Raw genomic sequence first — 20,571 nt, forward strand, 5'->3', positions numbered from 1 at the left:
TGAAAGACTTAGAGAACAGGGAAGGAAGTAATCTGTGAAGATCTGATTAAGAGTTCACGTCAAAGACACAAATCCTCAGATTCTGGAATAACGAAGTATCCCCAGCAGGATAAATAGAAAGCATGTCTGTACCCAGGAACAGCATTGTGAAACTGTCAAACACCACGCCACAAGGGGGAAAGTTAAAAACAGGGAGAAAAGACAGATTACTTATAAAGGAATGACAAGTTGACAATTTCTCAACAGCCAGTGGAGGTCAGAATATAGTGGGATGATATCTGCAGTGGCTTTACTAGGTAAGTCCTCTTATTATACAAGCATAATTTGGACACTGATTATATAGGATATTCTTATATACATTACATATTCTGAAAGTTTTTTTACGCGGGTATGGTAGGCAGAATAATGGCTCCCCCAAAGATGTCTATGTCTTCATCTCTGGAACCTGGGAATGTTTCCTTACATGGCAAAAGGGATTTTTGTGGATGTGATTCCATTACGGATGGCAAGATGAGGGGGTTTCCTGGGTTGGCCCGATGTAGTCACAAGGGTCCTCGTAAGGGACAAAAGGAGGCAGGAAAGTCAAAGGAGATGTGATGACAGAACATAGGCAGGAGTACAGACTGCTGGCTGTGAACGGTACAGGGGGCCATGGGCCAGTGGTGCAGGTGGCCTCTGGAAGCCAGAAAAGGCAAGGGATGGACCCCACCCTGGCGCCTCTAGCAGGAGGGCAGCCCCGCGGCCACGGTGGTGTCCGCCTCGCTGAGGTTTCTGACCAGAGCAGTAAGATGGTACATCTATATTCTCCAAGCCACTGAGTTTGTGATAATTGGTTACAGCAGCAATAGGAAACGGGTACACCACCTTTTCTGAGATACAATTTACATATCATGCAATGGGCTAATCTAAAGTGTACAGTTCAAGGGTTTTCCATATATTTAGAGTTGTATAACTAAACATTTTTGAAACCTGGATCAGACATATACTGTGAAATGGGAAAGAAATGGCCTTCTCGTCACACAGTGCTCTTCCCTGATATTACTGGGAACAGGCGCTCGGTCTCCCCGCGGGAGGTTTGCCGGGCGTCGCTGATGTGTGCTCACGCGAACCTCTGACCTGTGAACTTTTGCCTTTCCCTTTTATCTTAGTAGGGAACCTTTTCTTGTAACCATTTCTGCTGTATTTTCCTCAATGGTGTTTCAGATATCTATTTGCTGGCACTTACCTTGAACCAGCTTTCTGGATTTTAGCCATCAAACTTTTAAATCTTAACTAATCTGTTGCTAAGGCACCTCACAACGCCGTATACAATGAATATACACTTTCTGGTGAACTGGCTCAGACACACGCTTTGTTTTGTGTATTTCTCATTATTTTATAAGCTTCTACTTTAAGGAATTAGTTGTATGTAAAAACTTAAGAATACCTGCCCATTGAGGGTGGTCAGGGATATTGGGTACCCAGCGTTGAGCTGCTCTGTGGGTGATGAGGTCTCAGGAGGGACCTCTGCATGCTTGTCCTCCAAAATAAGACAGCCATTTTTGGGACTTATTGTAAGGTGTTTTTTGTTTTGTTTTGTTTTGTTTTTAAGTTGATATATTGCAGATCTTCAAAATTATTTACATGAGAAAAACTTCATACATTCTCCCCCTCCTTTAAAAAAAAAAAAAAAAAAGTAAGCCCAGGTCCCATGCGTGGTGATGCCTATAATTGCTTTTTTGTCCTTGCTGACTTGTAAGCAGGAAAGACTTTGCATCTGCCTGATCAGCAGAGGACTCATCTTTTCCTTGAAGCTTCTTTTTGCTAAAGATACTATAGAAACCTATTTGTATTTCAGTGTATCTTGGCAATTTTTGCCTTCACCTGGCGGACATAAGCAACATCAGACTGGGTCATTCTTAGACTGGGACGGAATTAGGCAACACAAAGCTGCTTCATGAATTTGCCTAAGCACAGACAGAAACAAGGCTGCATGTGACCCACCACTCTCTTGGTCAAAATGAGAGACTGCTACTTCTTTCCCCGCGACGGCTTTATCTCTGGTCTGGCCTCCCCTCCATATGGATAAGATCAACTGACTTCCCCAACCTTCAGGTTGCCCCGGCATGCGATCTAGGGGGCCCCACTTCCCGAGACACTCCTCCAAATCTCCCAACCAAAGCCCAACCCCAGTTCCAGGCTTTCTCTGGCACCCTCTCCCTGAGATGTGCCATGGCGCCCCCACGCACGATGTGTGTCTTCCTCGCCGCGCAGACCCCACTGGTTCCACTGCAAGTGGTAGCTTTTGGCTAAAGGAGCATTGACAGCTCACAGATAAAATCTGTGACATGAAATGGTGTAAAAATTATTTGACTTACTGGCAAAAAGTCCACAGAATTCTTTGGAAGGCACGGGCGTTGCTCCTTAGGCCGCCGTGTGTGTGTGTACACATATTCTGCCTGGTTTATTTAACCTGTCATGAGATATAAGCAGCACTGTCTACATAAATTGCACAGCGCAGTGCGAATGAAAATGTGGGGCTCCTTGTTCAAAATTTAATAAGAATTTTAAGAAGGTGACAGCAGAGCATCAAACCCAGCATAGGCCCCTCCAAGTTCAGGGTCCTGAGGGACCTCACAGGTCACACTCCACGAAGCCCACCCTGGTGATAAGACACCTTCTTTCAACCCTTCCATGCCTGGGGACTGACTCAGGCATGAGGGTGAAGAACCACTGCTTCCAATCCCCACCCTCAGGGCTTATGGCATCCTTTATTTTTCAAAATTTCAATTAAAAGTTTAATTGGATAAAGTATATATAACAAATTTATTCTCCTAACCACTTTTAAGTACAGTCAGGTATGTTTACATTGTTGAATGAAGGTGATGGTAGTGCATCTCCCGGAGTGTTTCATCCTCACCCACTAAACACAAACTCCCCATTCCCTCAACCCCAGTGCCTGGCGGCTGGGACAATGCTAAGTTTCTGACTCTGACCACTGTAGGTACCTCTTATCGGCAGAATCATACAGTATTTGCCCTTTTGTGTCTGGCTTATTTCACATAGCGTAAGGTCCTCAAGATTCATCTGTTTGTAGTATATGTCAGAATTTCCTCCTCCTTTACGGCTGCATGATATTCTGTTGTGTGTATGCACAACATTTCATTTTTCGTTTTTCTGTGCATCTGTCAGTGGACACTTAGGTTGCTTCTACCTCTTGGCTATTGTGAATAATGCTACTATGAATGTGAGTATGCAAAAGTCTCTTTGAGACCCTGCTTGAAATTATTTTGGGTAAATAACCAGAAGTGGAATTGCTGGATCATATTGTAATTCTACTTTAATTGGGGGGGGGGGGACCGCCATACTATCTTTTATAGTGGCCGCACCCTTTACAGTCTAACCAACAGTGCTCAACATCTCTGGTCCCTCCACATCCTTGCCAACGCTTGTTACTTCTATTTTTTTGGTAATAGCCATCCTAATGGGTGTGAGGCAGCTTCTCATTGTGGATTTTATTTGCATTTCCTTGGTGATTCGTGTTGTTGAGCTTTGTTTGCTTTTTAATTTGGTTTTGGATACTCGGTGATCATTCTCCACTCCTTTGCAGGAAGGACCTGAAGTCGCTGGAGGAGGCAGGTTCTCTGAAAGGCTCCTTGAGTGTGGAAGAGCAGGTGTCACTCATCAGTGGCTGTTCTAGTCTCCAAGAAGCAGTAGAGGGCGCTGTGCACATTCAGGTGAGTTAAGGACCTTGGCACCCAGGTCTGCATGGCTCAAGAGATCACCTTCCAGCCTCTGGAAGAACAGGGCAGTGAAAGGTGTGGACATTTTGTACCGTCAAGGTCAAGAATTCTGTTTTCTATGGTAGGAAATGTGGTCCTCAAAACATCCCCAATACAGGTTCCCATCAAACTACCCGTGACGATGTTATGGTTCGGAGGGGTTACAGTTTCGAGCAAAATACGACTAGATTATCTGACTGCTAACATTATTTTATTTTGTTTTATCGTCTTATTAAATAAAAAATTATATTTTTGTTCTCATATGTGATTGAATAAAAGCTTAAATTACCTGAAAGAAAACCTTTCATTTGCATGTAGCCTATCCAACAGCTTCACTTTAAAAAAGAGACACCTGGGGGCGCTGTGTCCACAGCGGGGTGAGCCTGGAGAGCTGCGCGGTCGCCCGAGAGGCAGCCGGCGCTGTGGCCGTGGCTCGGTGCTCTTCCAGGCATCCGCCCTCCCGATGCTCCTGCCCCGTGGAAGATCCCTGAGGCGTAATGTTGTCTTTTGAAAGGTTACGCTTATTGCTATTAGGATTAAGTAAATTTACCTAAAAATAAGAGCCATTATTCCCCAAATACTCCTCCTTGGTATTTTGTGTTCTGACACTTGCACAACGCATGCTGTTCCCAGGAGGATATTCCAGCTGAGAATTTGGGAGCAAACCACAAAGGCTCAGGTCAGATACGGGAGATGGAGGTTCTAGGTTTGTGGCTCTCACATTTTTCTAGTTCATTTAACATGTGTGTCACAAAGGAACACAAGGAGAGGGCCATTCAAGTCTTCGTCTCTCTCTAATATACTCATCAGGATCTCTTGATGTGAAGTTTGTGTGAAATTGAAGGGTCTAAAAGGGACCAGAAGGGCTCCCTTAATGAGCATCGATGACGGCCTGCTCCAGCCCTCCCGAGCTGCAGTGCCCTGAGGGGCCTGGTCACGGCAGAGAGGCTTCTTCACGTGGGTTTAGCTTTTAAGGACAGTGTTTAGCTACCGCATGTGATCTGAAGTGTGAGTATGTCATGTATCATTGTAATATTTCTACTTTCTCGTGTAACAAAACACTTATATTGAAACTCTGGACTGGTGTCTCCAACTCCAGTATGTGTGTCTTCATTAGAGCTGCTTTTTGTCTCTCTCAGCAGTTTCCCGGAGTGTGTTACCTTTGCTTCCTTGGAGATACTTGCTACACAGAGCTTTCCGAATCCCTCTGTGATGTTAGCACTGGAATTGTATCCTCAATCACTAACTCTCAAACACTTACGTGTTTTCCTCCCTTAATAATATACTTGTGGGTCCACAGTGTGACAACTTGCTGTGTTGCTTTTTTTTTTCCAGAAAGTGATCTTACTAAAGCTTATTCACAAATTTTCTAGCAATAGCAATTGTAAAGTTATGCCCTAGGAATAATGAATATATCTGTTAAATTTATCTCCTTGTCTCATTTTTAAAAAGTTTATCAGATGATTGTTATAAACACCTAAAACTAGCATGACTGAATTAGTTCAGGCTCGTGTGTCTTCATCAAACAGAATATTGTTTTTCAAAAACTATAGAACCCTCTGCAATATGAGACCATTGTAATGACTTGATTATAAGGTGAGCCTTTCTTCTAAGGGATAATTTTAGGGGATATGCTAACTTATAAGACATTTAAAGTGCTTAGCACAGTACTTCGCACATGGAAAATAGTAAATGATAATGATAACATGGCATTTATAATAATTTTGGTAATAAATAACATGGGGCAATGTATGGTGTTCTGGGCATAGTAGGCACCACTGAAGACTGCTCTTTAAGGTCTATCTTTGTCTTGTAGGTGAAATGACCATATTTATAGGGCGTGGCGTGTTGAGCAGCATCTATCGTGCAGAGGGACAAGGAACCAGGCAGTGTGGGGAGAGGAAGATAGAGAAGGGTGCTGTAAACCACTAGGAATTCCTGCGAGAGATTGTGTTCTTCAGAGACTGTACCTCTAGTACCGCAGAGTGTAATGGGTGAAGGGAACAGTTCTGACCCAGGAGGGTTTGGGAAGGTTCAATGAAGGCAGGATTTGTCCTGGCCTTTGACAAGTAGATTTTGGAGAAGTGGTGGGGAGGCAGAAATAGGGATCATGTCTCGGGAAGAGATGAACAAAGGGTGAGAGGTCCCTGTGAGGATAGTCTAGGCACCTGGGGAGGTTGGCGAGGCCAAGTTACTGGCCCATTGGAGGGATGGGGAAGGGGTGAGGCACGATGCCGTGGATGCCACCCTGAAGAGCGGCCCAGATGAAATGAAATCTGTAAAGTGCTTATGGTAGTGCGTGATGCATAGAAACACTGTTTAAATATTTCCTTAAAGAAATAGAGTTTGGATTTCAATCTATACCCTGATTAGAATCCTTTAAAGAAGGTGTGTAGTAGGAGAGTGAAACTAATCAGAAGGAAAGGTGAGGAAGGAAAAAAAATCAAGATTTCATTTTTGCCAGTTTTCTTGGGTATGTTTACACATTTCTTTATATGATGGGCATATTTTATCCTCCAAATCTTATAGCTGGTGCATATTAGGGTCTCATCTTAGGTTTACCAAACTAGTATTTAGGTTGGTACAAAAGTAAATGTACTTTTAGCATTTTGGAAATTTTCCATTTGATATTGGAATACATTCTTAAATGTGGTATGCATCATTTTAACGCACATTTCTCACTTTGTTTTTTTGCTAATGACGTGTTACTTGCTGTTTATTTTATATATATTTTAGACTATGGAAATGATGTTAGATAAGCAAATTTGAGCAATTTTCTTATTCAAGTTCAAAATGGGTCATAAAGCAGCAGAGACAATTCGCAGCATCAACAACACATTTGGCCCAGGATCTGCTAACGAACGTGCAGTGCAGTGGGGGTTCGAGAAGTTTGCAAAGGAGACGAGAGCCTTGAAGATGAGGAGCACAGTGGCTGGCCATTGGAAGTTGACAACGACCAATTGAGAGCAGTCATCGAAGCTGATCCTCTTACAACCACATGAGAAGCTGCTGAAGAACTTAAGGTCGACCATTCTATGGTCATTCCACATTTGAAGCCAATTGGAAAAGTGAGAAAGCTCAATGAGTGGGTGCCTCCTGAGCTGACTGAAAATAAAAGAAAATCGTTTTGAAGTGTCATCTTCTCTTCTTTTATGCAACAATGACAAACCATTTCTTGATAGGACTGTGTGACTAGGTGATGAAAATTGGATTTTATACAACAACTGGCAACAACCACCTCAGTGGTTGGACAAAGAAGAAGCTCCAAAGCACTTCCCAAAGCCAAACTTGCAACAAAAAAAGGTCATGGTCTCACTGTTTGGTAGTCTGCTGCCTGTCTGATCCACTACAGATTTCTGAATCCTGGCAAAACCATTACGTCTGAGAAGTCTCCTCAGCAAATCAACGAGATGCATGGAAACCTGCAATGCACGCAGCTGGCATTGGTCAACAGAAAGCGCCAGTTCTTCTCCATGACAACACCCCACTGCACGGCACACAACCAGTGATTCAGAAGTTGAACGAATTGGGCTGTGAAGTTTTGCCTCATCCACCATGTTCACCTGACCTCTCGCCAACCGACTACCACTTCTACAAGCATCGTGACAACCTTTTGCAAGGAAAATGCTTCCACAACCAGCAGGATGCAGAAAATGCTTTCCAAGAGTTCGTTGAATCCCAAAGCAGAGAATTTTACTCCATAGGAATAAACAAACTTATTTCTTGTTGCAAACATGTGTTGATGTAATGGTTACTATTTTTATTAATAAAGATGCATTTGAGCCTGGTTATAATGATTTAAAATTCACGGTCCAAAAACACAATTACTTTTGCACCAACCTAAATAAATGAAACCCCCCCAAACAAAACCTACCAACATGGTACCTAATGCTGTACCGTGTTAAGTGGCATTAGTATTTATAACAAACTGGAATGTTAAAAATATATCTTAAATGCCGGGCGTGGTGGCTCACGCCTATAATCCTAGCACTTTGGGAGGCCGAGGCGGGCGGATTGCTCAAGGTCAGGAGTTCGAAACTAGCCTGAGCGAGACCCCGTCTCTACCAAAAATAGAAATAAATTAATTGACCAACTAAAAATATAAAAAAAATTAGCCGGGCATGGTGGCACATGCCTGTAGTCCCAGCTACTCGGGAGGCTGAGGCAGTAGGATCGCTGAGCCCCGGAGATTGAGGTTGCTGTGAGCCAGGCTGACGCCACGGCACTCACTCTAGCCTGGGCAACAAAGTGAGACTCTGTCTCAAAAAAAAAAAAAAAAAAAATATATATATATATATATATCTCTTAAAGAATTAAACATTTCTATAAAGAAAGCTTAGGAAAATCCTGCTTTGGTCTTAGTCTGAAACTGTCTAGTATATTTGTGTATTTGTATTTTTCCAATTATCCTATTTATCTCTAACCTACTTGAGATAATACTGCAAATGAAATTTTGTATCATGGTTTTTATTTAAAACTTAGACTATTTCTTGCTGTGTGATTTGTTTAGAAATATAATTTTTGGCCTTAAAAAATTGCGATATCATTTGATGTCAAACCTGGAAGAGCCTTCCATCTAAAGATGCCAATACTGCTGAAGTTCCAAAGCATCTGCCGAGCAAGGACTGCTCACCCGGCCCCAGGCATATCCTCACCCTAGAGCCTGTAGGTGTCTTGCTAGCTGCTAGTGCTGCTCTTGTCTGCTCCTACGACTCCTTTTTCTGATTTGCACGAGGACAAATTCTCATTGTAGAAAAACTAGGCTATTTGGAGACAGTTTTCTCAAATTTTTACTGATATAGCTGTATATATTTGGGGGATCCATGTGTATTTGATGCATTTATACACTGTGTAATGATCTGATCATGGTAATTGAGATAGCATCACCTCAAACGTTTTATCTTTTCTTCATGTCAGGAACATTATAGATGTTCATGTTCTCTCCAGCTATTTTGAAATATATAATAAATTGTTGTTGACCATAATTTCCTCACTGTACTGCCGAATGCTGGAACTTATTCCTTCTAGGTAGACCTTCTCTTCATCCTCCCTCTTCCCCTTCCCTTCCTCCTCCCTCTTCCCCTTCCCTTCCTCCTCCCTCTTCCCCTTCCCTTCCTCCTCCCTCTTCCCCTTCCCTTCCTGGCCTCTGGTAACCGCTATTCCACTCTCTACCCCCATGAGGGCCATGTGTTTAGCTCCCACATGGGAGTGAGAACTTGCAGCCTTAGTCTTTTTGTGCCTGGCTTACTTCACTTAATGTAGTGTGACCTCCACTTCCATTCACGTTGCTGCAGTTGTCTTACAAAAAGAAAATTATTATTTTAGGGAATTGTTCAAAAGCAGGATACGGAACTTGTGGAGACACACACACTTTCATAGGTTGCTTGCCACAATTCTTCAACTAAAAGCAATCCTGTTGTAGGATCTGTCGGGTCCCAGAGGGCCAGAGCCCTACCACTGTGAGTATAATTCTCCCTGGTACATTGTTTTCTATCCAAACCCTAGAGGGCGGGAGCATGGGTCAGAGAGTTTCCTAATACTCTGCTGAAATGTGGGAGCGTACAAGAAAGAAACCTGAATTTCTAGAACTTAGTGCAATTTTGAAATCAAATCTTGCTTGGCAAGAAAATCTACTGTGTTGGAAAAATAAGTTTATTCTGAAAAGCCTGTCTCAAGTCTTGACTCTTAAAGAGCATTAAGGCTCATTAGCCGCCATGCAGAGGCGTCATCTAATCTCTGGAATTTAAGACTGGAGATCTCGGGCTGGTAAGAGCCAGGGGAATTGTTTATACAGTTAGGAAGTTAAATTGGGGTTTTCTTACACAATCTCAGGATGACAGCTGAAATCTAGAAGTAAAGTTGATATGGTCCATATAGATGATCAGAATTTGCATCTAAACTTTACCTTTAAGATTTAGCAAGTGCTAGTCATTCTGATGAGGCATTTCAGACACTTGTCAGTGGTTACAGGAAGTAGTGTTCATGAATACCAGTAACATTTCTGAAACTTAGATATTTTATAAAAGGATAGAAGCTTGTTGGACTCTTGGTCTTGGTTCACTGAGGCCCAGAATAGCCCTCCTTTTGGTGTAGGAGTGGGGTGGGGTTCAGGTAGCATCAGGCACATGGATGGCCAGCCTTGGACTTACAGGAGTGTAAGTGTTCCATTGAAACTGGAATTTCACTTTTTCTATTCTGTGGTTTTCTTAAAAATTATAAAATTAGGTTTACTGAGGTATAGTTCACGTACAATAACCTGTTTTAGCGTGTAGGGCTGTGTGTTTGCACATGGTCACATGGGAGACCAGCATCAGGCAGGCTGTAGAGTGTTCCTGCTGCCCCCAGGGACCCTTCCTTGCGGTTAATCTCCTCTCCCCCTTCCCCAGGCCTTGACCCCCACTGATGTGTTTGTCCCTGGGGTTTTTCCTTTTCCAAGAATGTTATATGAAATGGAATCATACATTATGCAGCCTTTTGAGTTTGGTGTCTTGCAGAGAACAAGATACCAAATGCTGTGAGAGCATTAGGAGAATATTCAACAGTGCTATGTTCTCTTTGGCCCGTACCCTGTGGGGTTGAGTATGAAGTTAGATGTGCTGGAGCAGAATAGCAAAAGGCAACAGGGCAGTCTGAATTTCTACTTTTCCTTTTTCTTTCTTTTTTCTTTTAAGGAGACAAAATCTTGCCTTGTTGCCCAGGCTAGAATGCAGTGGCATCATCATAGCTCACTGCAGCCCCAGCCTCCCAAGTAGCTGGGACTACAGGCATGTATCACCACACTGTTAATTTTTATGAAGATGGGGGTCTGGCTTTTTTGCCCAGGCTGGTCTTGAATTCCTGGCCTCAAGCTGTCATCCTGCCTCTGCCTTCCAAAGTGCTAGGATTATAGGCATGAGCCACTGTGCCCAGCTTACTTTACCTTTCAATTTTGGTATCTTGTCTCATTTCCTTCATACCAAACTGCAAATGGTATAGTAAATTTTTATAAAGAGTTAAATATGTCTTATTTTTTTAAGTAATATTGGGATCTATGCCGGGTGCAGTGGCTCACCCCTATAATTCTAGCACTCTGGGAGGCCGAGGCAGGTGGATTGAGCTCAGGAGTTCGAGACCAGCCTTAGCAAGAGTGAGACCCCGTCTCTAATAAAAATAGAAAGAAATTAGACAACTAAAAATATATAGAAAAAATTAGCCAGGCATGGTGGCATGTAAATGTAGTCCCAGCCACTCGGGAGGGTGAGGCAGGAGGATTGCTTGAGCCCAGGAGTTTGAGGTTGCTGTGAGCAAGGCTGACGCCACGGCACTTACTCTAGCCTGGGCAACAGAGTGAGACTCTGTCTCAAAAAAAAAAAAAAAAAAAAAAAAAAAGGCTAATGGTGTCTGTTTGGTGGTCCTGTGCTGGTATTATCCACTACAGCTTCATGAAAACTGGTCAATCCATTACAGCAGATGTCTACCACCACCAATTGGATGAAATGATGAAGATGCTTGTGATTAAGCAGCTGAAATTGGTCAATAAAGACAGGCTGATCCTCTTGCAAGACAACACTTGACCACATGTCGCACAAACAACGCTGCTCAAACTACAGAGGCTGGACTTGGAAACTCTGTCATCCACTGTATTCACAAGGCCTTGCATCAACTGACTACCACTTTTTTTTTTTTTTTGAGACAAAGTCTTGCTTTGTTGCCCAGAGTAGAGTGAGTGTGGTGGCGTAGCTCACAGCAACCTCAAACTCCTGGGCTCAAGCAATTCTGCTGCCTCAGCCTCCTGAGTAGCTGGGACTACAGGCATGCGCCACCATGCCCGGCTAATTTTTTCTATATATATTAGTTGGCCAATTAATTTCTTTCTATTTATAGTAGAGACGGGGTCTCACTCTTGCTCAGGCTGGTTTCGAACTCCTGACCTCGAGCAATCCGCCCGCCTCAGCCTCCCAGAGTGCTAGGATTACAGGCGTGAGCCACCGTGCCTGGCCTGACCACCACTTCTTCCAGGCTTTGGACCACTTCTCGCAAGGAAAAATAATCAGTTCTCAACAAGCTGTGGAAAACGCCTTTTGCAGTTTCATCGCCACTTGCTCTCCAGGCTTCTTTGTTACTGGCATAAACAAGCTACCGTTAAGATGCCAAAACTGTGTCGATAGTTAGGCAGATACTTTGATTTATTGTACTGTTTCTTGTTTGAGATATAATAAACTATGCTTTTAATTTGAAATTGGACATTTCATATTTAGTAGACTGTAAACAAAGTTTGGGTGCTGGAAAGGGGAAGACATGACTAATTCAGTTACTCCAATACCCATTTGTTACATTTTTATATATTTACCTCTAATCCTTTTTCACATATTTTTTATAGTTATAATTGCAGTGTGTCTTCATAGGTACAGCATCATTCTGCTTAGATTAGTGAATATTTAACACTTTTCTGTTAGAATTTGCAGTTCTTCAATGGTTGTGCAAGAGGCTGTTGAGTGGCTGTATCAGCTAAGTCAAATAATCATATAGAGAACAATGTCCTTAGAGCTGCTCCTGCTACAGTACTCTTATAGTTAGGCTGGTCGGTCATCCCTGCGTACTGTTCTTTTATGCTTTTTAAGGGCAAGTGCATTAAAAATGGAGTGACTCACTGTCAGCCCCTTTTGGCTCTTGATAATGGCAGTATGAATTCTCCTTATGCCTTCAGGAGCAACCCGTTAGTGCAGTTTGATGTTAAACTTGCCAGAGTTGGGTCTGTTGCTCTTTAAAATGATTATTAAAGTGTTAAATGAAAACATTGTCCCAATTTGTAACAACCAATAATATGGCATTGTCCCAACATGGACATTCTTATTTTGGTTTCTAAAATATCTGTAAAACTGAATGAATAACCCTAACTTTCCTCTAAACTTAAAAAATAAAAGCTAAAAAGTATGTTTTAAAGCAAAAGTCCTCAAACTTTTTAAACGGGGCCAGTTTGCTGTCCCTCAGACCCTTGGAGGGCCGTTGGAGAGTGCGGCGCACATTCCACACATGCGCACTGTGGGCCCGGGACGAGTCAGCTGCTAAGCAGGACAGGCAGCAGCAGCAAAAACACCTGGCAGGCCGGATGAATATCCTCAGCCGGCCGCATGTGGTCCACAGGCTGTAGTTTGAGGACGCCTATTTTAAAGGGTCCTACAGAGCCCTTTTGGAAAGATGGGATGGTGAGTTATTAGAGAGTTGACTTTATGTTGATGATATACTCAGTCTAGATAGAAACTGAGTTGTCTTTCTGCTTTAGAAGTTGTAGGTTGTTATGCCCAAAGTCAAAGTAAGCAAGTATCAAATGTTGTAAACATTTATTTTAGAAAGTCTGTTAAATGGGATAGATAAATACAAGCTAAGGAAATAGTTTTCTAATCTTACAACTAGGTTAAAAACATGATCAGGCCGTTTGAAGGTGACCATAGCTTACATATTTAACACTTGGACAATAGGAAATGCTTTAGCAACTAAATATTTGCTTCTAGTTATTTTCTCCAAAGCGTTTCTCCTTCTTGCTGTTGGAGGCAGGCAGGTTGTTGTTTACAGAGCACACCGTGGAGTCTGACTTTGTAAGAGTTACATTATAAAAGTGCGTGAGGAAGTCTGTCTTGGTGTAATATTGATAAGAAATATGGGACACGTGGGCAGGACTCGGTGCTGGTCCAAGTCCCAGGGACCTGGTTCCCTGGCGAGTGCTGGGAAGGCGCTGGGACTGCTTGTGTTCCCACCGGCCCTGGCCCCCTGCGGGCCTGGCAGCAGCAGTGCTGGGATTGTATCTGCTGACTCTGAACCGCCTGGGTTTACTCTCATTTGAAAGTCAATATGCAAAGACTTGTTGCCCAGTATATCTGTTTGAACCGCTGGGGGAAAATCAGATGATTTCTTTCAAGTCAGCGACTTTCACTTTTTGGGAGCTGGGCTGTGCGGTGTCAGTCCCTGTTACCCAGCAGAGACCTCCCTGTCACAGCCCTGGCCGTGTGCAAGCCCCAAGCTGTGCGTTCGGTGAGGGAGCACGGCTGGGATGCTGTTGCTGCTGTGTGGCTGGGGGGCAGCCCCGGTGCCCCTCTAAGGGGGTTGCGTGCCTGGTGGGGGGAGAGACCTGCCACCCTACCAGGACGTGCGGTGTGCAGCCAGGACGCTCCAGCCAGGAGGAGGCTTGGGGCCTTCCCAGAGAAGGGCAGTTTTCCACCAACTGAGCAAATTTACACAAGCCTTCCTTTCACAGGGTCTCTGCCCACTGTTTTAGTATGTTACAGGGACCTGTCCTGGGGCCTTTACATCTTGCTCTGCTTGTAAGTTTGAAATTTGCCACCTGAGTCGGTAGGTGATGGGGTGGGCATCGTCTCCCTCCAAGGGTCCGGGGTTTCTCCCATAACTCGGGGCACTGCCAGAGCGGCCGTGCAGCACCGAGCGACTCCCCTGTGTGCCCAGGACCCCCAAAGCTGGCACAACCCCTTTTCCATCTTGGCCAGTGACCCCCTACTAGTGGTCACTCCCATGCAGGGCGTGTGTGAGAGCCACCTGCTGCCAGAGCCGTGCTGGCCTTGGGATGTGCCCTCAGGTACCCAGTGAGCACTCTCAAGGCCACTATTATGGCCAACAGTAGAAGAAATTATGAAAAATGTGTCATGACTACCTTAAAACTCCAACTCCTACATGCCTGTAAATGGTGCAATTTTCAGTAGCTGTGGCTGAGCCCCAGCTGCTGTCCTTTGCAGAACTCGGGACACCTGTCCGCACTTTCCTCCAGGCACCCAGGTGGTTTTATCCAGTGTCTGCTCCCCAGCCCAGAAGTAGGGGTGCCCCTTCTTTATAGACTAACGAACAGAAACCAACGCCTATCATTAACAGCGTCTCGGGTGACCCACTGCTAAATTACCCTGTTGTTTATACCCAATTCACTTGGTATGTTTTCGGTACTTTCCTGAGACGATGTTAGAATAGGGAAGAGTCATTGTTTTTTTTTTACATGGACCGTGATAAAAAGAGAAATGAAAAATGACTTATCTTGAATCCTGCTACCCTCACAAATGATCTGTTTTGTTTTTCTTGTTTTCTTTTGGTCCTGATAGAATTTAAGGTAAAGGTCACACCTGGATCGTGCCCCACCCCAGCCCAGCTGTAACCGAGGGTGTCATTCTCCGTTAGGTTTGCACTTTTGTGATGGCGCCCACGTTATGTGTGGGGGCTCTGCTAGCTGAAGGCCAGTTCAGAGCCTCAGGCTGGTGCCAGGAGCTGAGTCTGGCCATGTGCAGTTTCCAAAATAATTGTTCATTTGTTTGTTTGAATGACTCGCTGATGTTTAAAAGTCTGGAAATTTCCACATAAAACATAGCTGCCTCATAGCTCCAGAGAGTTGGGCGGTCCAGCCGCAGCGAGCGGGCCTGCCCACGCGGCCACCGTGAGGCTTTGCTTGTGTCCCCACCACTCGTGCCGAGGCCACGAGTCCACTGCCGCATTTGCACTGTGTTCCTTCAAATGGAGAGAAAGGTGAAATATTTGTGTTTGTATCTCCATCCAAAGTGAGAAAACAAGAACTAGATCGAAGACTAACTTTTACACCTCCCTTAACTTGCGTGCTACCTCTCTGTGAGCAGGCAGGCACTGGCTCCTTTGGCCACCCCTGTCCTCCCCCAGCAGGACTGGATCTTGGCCCCCAAACCCCAAATCCTAACATCCTGATGGCAGGAAGAGGCCCAGAAGTGAGTCCAAAGAGAGATTCCATCTCCCCGATGCTGAGAGCACAGCCGGCTCCCACTCCCTGCCTGGCCCTCCCTGACCCCAGCCAAAGTCCTAAGATTTCCTGGGGTGCCTCCTCCCCACACCCCGGCAACCCAAGATCCATGCATCATCCTGGCATTTGGGGAACCGGGAGACAAGGCAGCATTCCAGCTTCCTGCTCCTCTGTGACAGCTCTGCCCCAGGGAGCCAGCCCTGCACCCCACTCTGTCCTTAGTGTCAGAACCCCTCTTCTTAGAGGTGGAGGCCGTGGGCAGGGAGGAAACTTTGACTGTGGCTACTGCCCCCACTTCAGGAGAGCAAGGCCAGCAATTGTATGGGAAGTTTAAATAACAGAAGTTCTCTCTGCTATAAAATGAAGATAATGATAGAAACTTACCCCCAAGGAGGAAACGTCTACTCAGCATAAAGTGCTCGGAACACCCTGTGTGTCGTAAGTGTCAGCTGTAATCAATCGGTCAGTGCAGTTGGTCCATATCTGTGGGTTCTGCATCCATGGATTCAGCCAACCACAGATTGAAAATAGTTGGGAAAAAATTGCATCTTTACTGAACAAGTACAGACCTCTTTTCCTGTCCCTATTCCCTGTACAGTACAATATAATTATTTACGTAGCATTTCCATCACAGAGATCTTAAGTAAGCTGGAGGTGATTAAAATATATGGGAGGATGTGTGTGAAGTATATGCAAATGCAATGTGTTTTATGCAAATGTGTTGCTGTTTTACGATGTGTGTGAAGTATATGCAAATGCGATGCTCCTTGAGCATCCATGGATTTTAGCATCTGAGGGGGGTCCTGGAACATTGGGAACTGAGGGATGAATATGTTAACGGGGGTGGAAGGTGCCCCAGAAACCTAGTTTCCTAATATTACCATTGCTGTCGTTTTGGATTTCTTTTGTCTTTTTCACACATATGTTTTTTTTAATTTGCTTTAGTAAACAGTTGATACCACAGCGAACATATTATTTAATGTAAAGTGTTCGATGTTGCCTTATTCTCATGGCCATTTTTGTAATAGCCGCATAATCTTTCCCGTGTATTTACTCTGACTTACACAGCCATTCCTGTACTGCGGTTCCCGTGGTTTGATTCTGTTTAGTATTTCACCCTTATGACACCTTCATGGCTGAGACATGTGTACTGTGGATCATTTTGTTTAGGATATTTTCCCTAAAGTGAAACTCTTACACCAGAGGCTCTCTATGCTCTTGTTCTTATTTTTTGTTTTTTTTTTTCTTTAAATTCTTTATATGTTTACTTTCCAAAAGGGTATGTGGTTAATGGTCTTACTGTGTTTGTCTTAAGTTTCTGGAAGAAATGAAGTTGTAGATTTAAATATAGCCATTCAAAATGCTCTTCCCCTTTCTCTTCTTATCTGTTGTTAGTGAGAACAATGAATTGGCTTTTTGTGTTAGTCCCGGGAAAAAAAGAAAATCCCCAGAAGGCTGAAGGATGTCTCTGTCCCTGTCAGCTGAGCGTCTTCGAGGGTGGGCGCGTCCCTGTGGTGTCCCAGACCTGGCCACCCTGAGACCCAGGCTTGGTCTTCCTGCCCCATGGCTGTGCCTGTGCTGTGCCCTGTGCAGGCACATCTCTGCACACTCGGGACAGGTCGCTGCTGGAGACTGCACTTGGACTTGCTTCCAGGGCCATGCCCGAGTCAGGATGATGGGGCAGAGGTTTTCCATGTGCCGGAAGGGAGGTCCTGTTGCCTCTCTGGAGCTTTTTCTCTTCTCTTTTGATGCTGCTTTCATTTTGGTGACAGTGGGCTGCTAAATATATTGCTGTTCTTGGGATATTTGAGGGAGGAAGAAGCCCTGCTCTGTAGGAAAGGTGGATTTAACTTTATACCAAAATTCCAAGTGATCGTGCTGTCAGTAACCTTTTCAAGGACCATTAGGTATAGAAGGTCACACTTCATCCTGTAAGTGTGTGATGTGGATTGACCGTTGTGGCTGTCCATTTAACCATCCTGCTGGGCTTTTGTCATGTTGTGTTTGGCCCAGAGGAGCAGCCTCAGCTCCAGGAGTGGGCCTTGTGGTCTCAGCCCGTTGGGAAGCCGCTGTCCCGTCAGACAGCTCTCCCGTGGGCCAGGCGCTGGTGCAAGGATGAGCAAATGGTCCAGCCAAGACCTTGACAGGTCTCCTGTGACTTTTAGGCTCCTCCTCCTCCTAAGCAAGCCACAGGAGGAAAGTAAATATCCCATGCCTGGCTGTGAGGAGAAGGAATCGTGCAGCCAAGGTGGCCTGAGGATAAACAGATACAAGCATGATGTAAAGATAAGAACATTCTAGGGGCAGGAAAAGTCCCATCCACTGTGTTAACTGAGGTTACAGTCCCTTCCTACCTCGGGACTTTCCGTGCTGTGAGCTGTTCATTTCTCTCTTGCTCAAGGCAGGTTGAATTAGGTGTGTGATTACCTGTAGCTGAAAGCATCTGCCTGAGAAATGTGATCAATTACCTGCTGACCCGGACTCGAACTTCTGAAAGGCTGCTTGGTAGGTTTTAAAATCTTACTGTAGGTTCAGAGGTGTAAAATATCGCTTGTTTTGTCCTCAGATTCATATAAGAATGGTTAAAGCAAGTCTGTATTTATAAAGGACTTTTAGGCCTGGGTTTGAATGACATGCATAAAGAGATAGAAAAGAAAGCTCCTGAATTTGAACCTGCTGACATCTTCACATGCGGTCCAACTGCTGAGGAAATGGCATAAGCTTTAAGACTTCCACAACTTACTTTAAGCCCTTCAGAAAGTAGGTGGTTGTCCTGTCTCTGGCAGGCGCTGACGGAGGACGGAATGACAGTAGTGAAGCTGGCCGTGAGGGAGGAGCCCAGCCTCACTCTCTCCGTGTTCCCACCTCTCATTAGTGTCTCTGGAAGCCTGGGATGCGGCTCCCGGATGCACAGCGAGGAAGGGGAGAGCAAGATAACGGAGGAGGTGGTACCATGTTTCCCTGAAAATAAGACAGGGTCTTATATTTATTTTTCCTCAAGAAGACACCCTAGGGCTTATTTTCAGGGGATGTGTTTTTTTGTTTAAGTACAACAATCTACATTTATTCAAATATAGTTGTCATCTTCTGGAGCATCATCCTACTCTCCAAACCCCGAATTCCATCCTGAATTTCTTGCAACTCTATTTCCTTTAGAACCATTGGCCCCAATCTCTCATGTGGAGCCATAGAGCTCTCATTAAATGAGCAGCTCTTATCCATGTAACCTGCTTGGAGTGTGGTAACAACACTGTCAGTGATTTTTATCCCATGAATTCTTCACCCAAATCATGATCTCTTGCAGGCTTAGCTTCACAAAGTTTCCATGCTGATTTCTTGTCATTCTGTTTTCAATGTAGTCGTTAATTTCCATGCGCAAATGGTCTTTGAATGGCTTGTTTATTGCAATATCAAGGGTCTGCAGATAGGCAGTCATTCCTGCAGGAATCATTATTTGATCTATTTTTCTCTCGGCAAGGAAGTTCTTCACCATTAGCATGGTGAGTGCTGGCTGAATCCCAGACTAGCAGACCTCTTTGGCTGCCTCGCAAAACAAGTGGCAGCATTAAATCAAGCCACTTCCTTATAACTGCTTGTGTGCACCAGGCTTTTTCGGTTTCAAGAACATAAATGTTGGAAACACGTTCAGTCTTATCTTTCTTGCCCTTAGTGATAAGAGGTGTGACTTTCTTTCCATCCAGACAAACTCCCAAAATACAGGTAATGAGTGAACTTTTTTTTTTTTTTTTTTTTTTTTTTTTTGAGACAGAGTCTCGCTTTCTTGCCTAGGCTAGAGTGAGTGCCGTGGCGTCAGCCTAGCTCACAGCAACCTCAAACTCCTGGGCTCAAGCGATCCTCCTGCCTCAGCCTCCCGAGTAGCTGGGACTACAGGCACAAGCCACCATGCCCGGCTGATTTTTTATATATATATATATTAGTTGGCCAATTAATTTCTTTCTATTTTTATGGTAGAGACGGGGTCTCGCTCAGGCTGGTTTTGAACTCCTGACCTTGAGCAATCCGCCCGCCTCGGCCTCCCAGAGTGCTAGGATTACAGGCGTGAGCCACCGCGCCCGGCCATGAGTGAACTTTTGTGACCAGTGGAGGGAACGTAGATTGAGGAGGCACCCCTCTGTTCAATTGTCATTTGGGCTTCTTGACCCATAAACACTGCAGTTTCATCCATAGCAATCATGTTTCAAAGTTGATATTTAGAAAAGTCGATGCCATTAACAAAGGACTTGAATGCAAGTGTTCACTTAATAACTTCAGCATCTTTCAACTTACAGTGTTGTCGATTTTCTTAGAGACAGTTCCTATCGCTGAAGGAAGTCATCCAGCCAGTGTTGTGATGCTTTGAAATCTTCTGGGGATATTTCTAATTGTGGTGCCATTGCAAGGGCAAATCTTTGAATATCAGCCCTGCACACAGCCAAAGCCTTTGCTCTCCTGTCAACAATCCATTCGCCGATCATGTCTTCCAGCTCAGGAAATAAAGGTTGCTGACCTGAACCACACTTGCGCTTCTTAGCATTTCCTCTATCCACATGCAGACTGAGGTTATCGTATTCTGCCTGCCCATTTGGATATCCAACTACTTCTCTTTGCAGAAAGCCGTAAGATTCTTGCCCTTGGAATCCTCCACAATTTCTTTCTTGTACTCAACAGAATAGCTTTCTTTTTGTACTCATCTTGTCTGGGGGGACAGATACTCAGGAAAAGCAGAGATAGGCCAGCAAAGCAGATGTGTAAGGGCTGGCTTATTTATCAGAGATCCAGTGAGCACTGGGTCCAATCTGCACAGTGGAGCAGAAATGATCTCTCTGGGCTCAGTAGGAGACTGCTTGCTGAAGCTTTTCCCCTATCCCCTGGTGTTTGTGGGGGCGTGAGAGAGGCCCGCAGTGCTGAGTAAAATGGCAGCCACAGCTTTCCTTCTTCCCCTTGGGGACACACAATACCTAAAGCAGAGCGTCCTGCTCCTCACTTCATTGAGATGACTTTCCCCTCAAAGCCTCAGCTTGCAGCACGCACAGGATGGCCGGGACCTGACAGGGGGAGCCGACCTTGTTG

At 44.6% G+C, this 20,571-nt stretch overlaps 1 protein-coding gene across 1 annotated transcript in view; it reads left to right on the forward strand.

Moving 5' to 3' along the window:
- CRYL1 (crystallin lambda 1) overlaps positions 1-20,571 on the forward strand; it is a 91,087-nt gene that overhangs the window by 24,991 nt on the left and 45,525 nt on the right. The window contains exon 3 of the mRNA XM_012778651.3: positions 3,590-3,716. Within this exon, the coding sequence (XP_012634105.1) occupies positions 3,590-3,716 (127 nt within the window). The remainder of the gene's footprint in view (positions 1-3,589; positions 3,717-20,571) is intronic.

Source organism: Microcebus murinus, chromosome 13 (genome assembly GCF_040939455.1).
Source record: "Microcebus murinus isolate Inina chromosome 13, M.murinus_Inina_mat1.0, whole genome shotgun sequence".
Taxonomy (NCBI): domain Eukaryota; kingdom Metazoa; phylum Chordata; class Mammalia; order Primates; family Cheirogaleidae; genus Microcebus; species Microcebus murinus.